Genomic DNA, 1,634 nt, shown 5'->3' on the forward strand with positions numbered 1-1,634 from the left:
TACCTCTGGTGCAAATTACTGACCTCTGTCATCATTTTAGGTGGGGGAACTTGCACAATCGGTGGCTGACTAAATACTTTTTTGCCCCACTGTATTTAACTTTATCTAATTTACCTCTGTTTTTGTATTTATAGTTTATTTATTGGTGTGGTATGCACAGGGGAAGGTTGTAAAGAAACACGTACAGAAAACTCCTCCTGGAACTTGGAATTGTCATTGGCACACAGATCCTCTACATGCTGCAGAAAAGACTTCTTGTTGACAGGCCTGTCGGTGAGGGCGGGGGAGAAATGCACTGAATGTGAGAAGCAGAAGAGGATGCACAGTAACTCTACGCCTATATGTGCTTTTCTTTAAACACATTCAAGGATACAAGCAAGACTAAGCAGTACAGGGCAGACTCTTTCATGCTGCACTGTGTGCATATTTGAAATATTTACACAGGACGACTTACTTGAGTGATTTCCTGTAGCTGAGCAGCCTGGATAAAAATAGACAGTAAAAATCAACCAATATAAACAAATTAACTCAGCAATCACAGCCCACACGACAGCATTTTCTGTCCACGACAGAACTGAACTGATCCCTACTTCAGACAGAATATGGCGATGTGTTGAAGGCAGGGACGGTTAACCATTTTTTAATCGCTTTGGTTAAACATCGACACAGACTTTGATGCTTTGTTCTAAAGGAATATGTGAACATCAGTAGCATCAATTGAATGCAGCTATTCCCCCGAGGAAGCCTTCTTGTTGCAGCGCTGTGACATGCAGCTACGCAGATCCTCAGCCATCGATAAAGCTTACACATTAGTACCCTACAAGAGTGCTAAGCCTTCCGAGCAATTTTTAGATAACAAGTTGGCAAACAAATTAAAATGGTCTTAAGCAGAGGTCTGTCAGCAACTCTCCAGCTTCCCTGACATTGATGGAGAATAGGGAGCAGTTTGTAGGTAATACATTGATGTCACTGATTTGTTCAACTTTTGATCTCCACTGAAGGTTTACTAAGCAGCACAGATGGATTAATTAATGAAAGCTTAATGAGTAACACTGTGATGACACACATGCACGCAAAGCAGACGCAGGCTTACAAACAGATATATGCAACAAAATGTGCCACACACATGCTAAAAGCCCAACTTACTGGATCACATAAATCTCTTTCCGTCGAAAGAAGAATGAAGAATACCTGGTGGGAGAGAAGTGCTCAGTGAGAGAAAAACAAAAGCCTAAGCGAGCCAATGCAGGTGCTTAAGTTGTGCGGAAGAAATCTGGCTAAATACAACGGAATGTGTGTTATTTTAATATGAAACTCAGCAAAGCATTAGTGCAGGCATACCACAGAGTCAAGGACAGTCCTCATTTAATGTAGATCAGCTGAAAATAGATGACCTCAGTGCAAGGGCACATCAGCTAAGGACTTAGCTGGTACCCTTCTATGCATTTAACTGGAAAATATATTTTAAGTTGCTTGAACTTGTCTCCTGTTGCTGCTGCACCTGCAGCTCCCTTTGCAACCCATCTCCAGTCTATCTCCTCCCTTTAATGCTCTGCCTGACCATATTGCCAAATATAAATTGTTGTAAACTGCAAATAATGTTGAAAATTAAGCTGTCAGGCAAGAGGAAAAAA

The 1,634-nt window shown here is 41.4% G+C and overlaps 1 protein-coding gene across 1 annotated transcript in view; it reads right to left on the reverse strand.

Moving 5' to 3' along the window:
* Positions 1–1,634, reverse strand: part of ptprq (protein tyrosine phosphatase receptor type Q) — a 47,511-nt gene that overhangs the window by 8,266 nt on the left and 37,611 nt on the right. The window contains exons 49-51 of the mRNA XM_014337042.2: positions 1,147–1,191; positions 455–481; positions 186–267 (exon numbers count right to left, since the gene is read on the reverse strand). Coding sequence (XP_014192528.1) covers positions 186–267; positions 455–481; positions 1,147–1,191 — 154 coding nt within the window. The remainder of the gene's footprint in view (positions 1–185; positions 268–454; positions 482–1,146; positions 1,192–1,634) is intronic.

Source organism: Haplochromis burtoni, unplaced genomic scaffold, assembly GCF_018398535.1.
Source record: "Haplochromis burtoni strain Fernald_Lab_line unplaced genomic scaffold, NCSU_Asbu1 Contig_164, whole genome shotgun sequence".
NCBI classification, from domain to species: Eukaryota; Metazoa; Chordata; class Actinopteri; order Cichliformes; family Cichlidae; genus Haplochromis; species Haplochromis burtoni.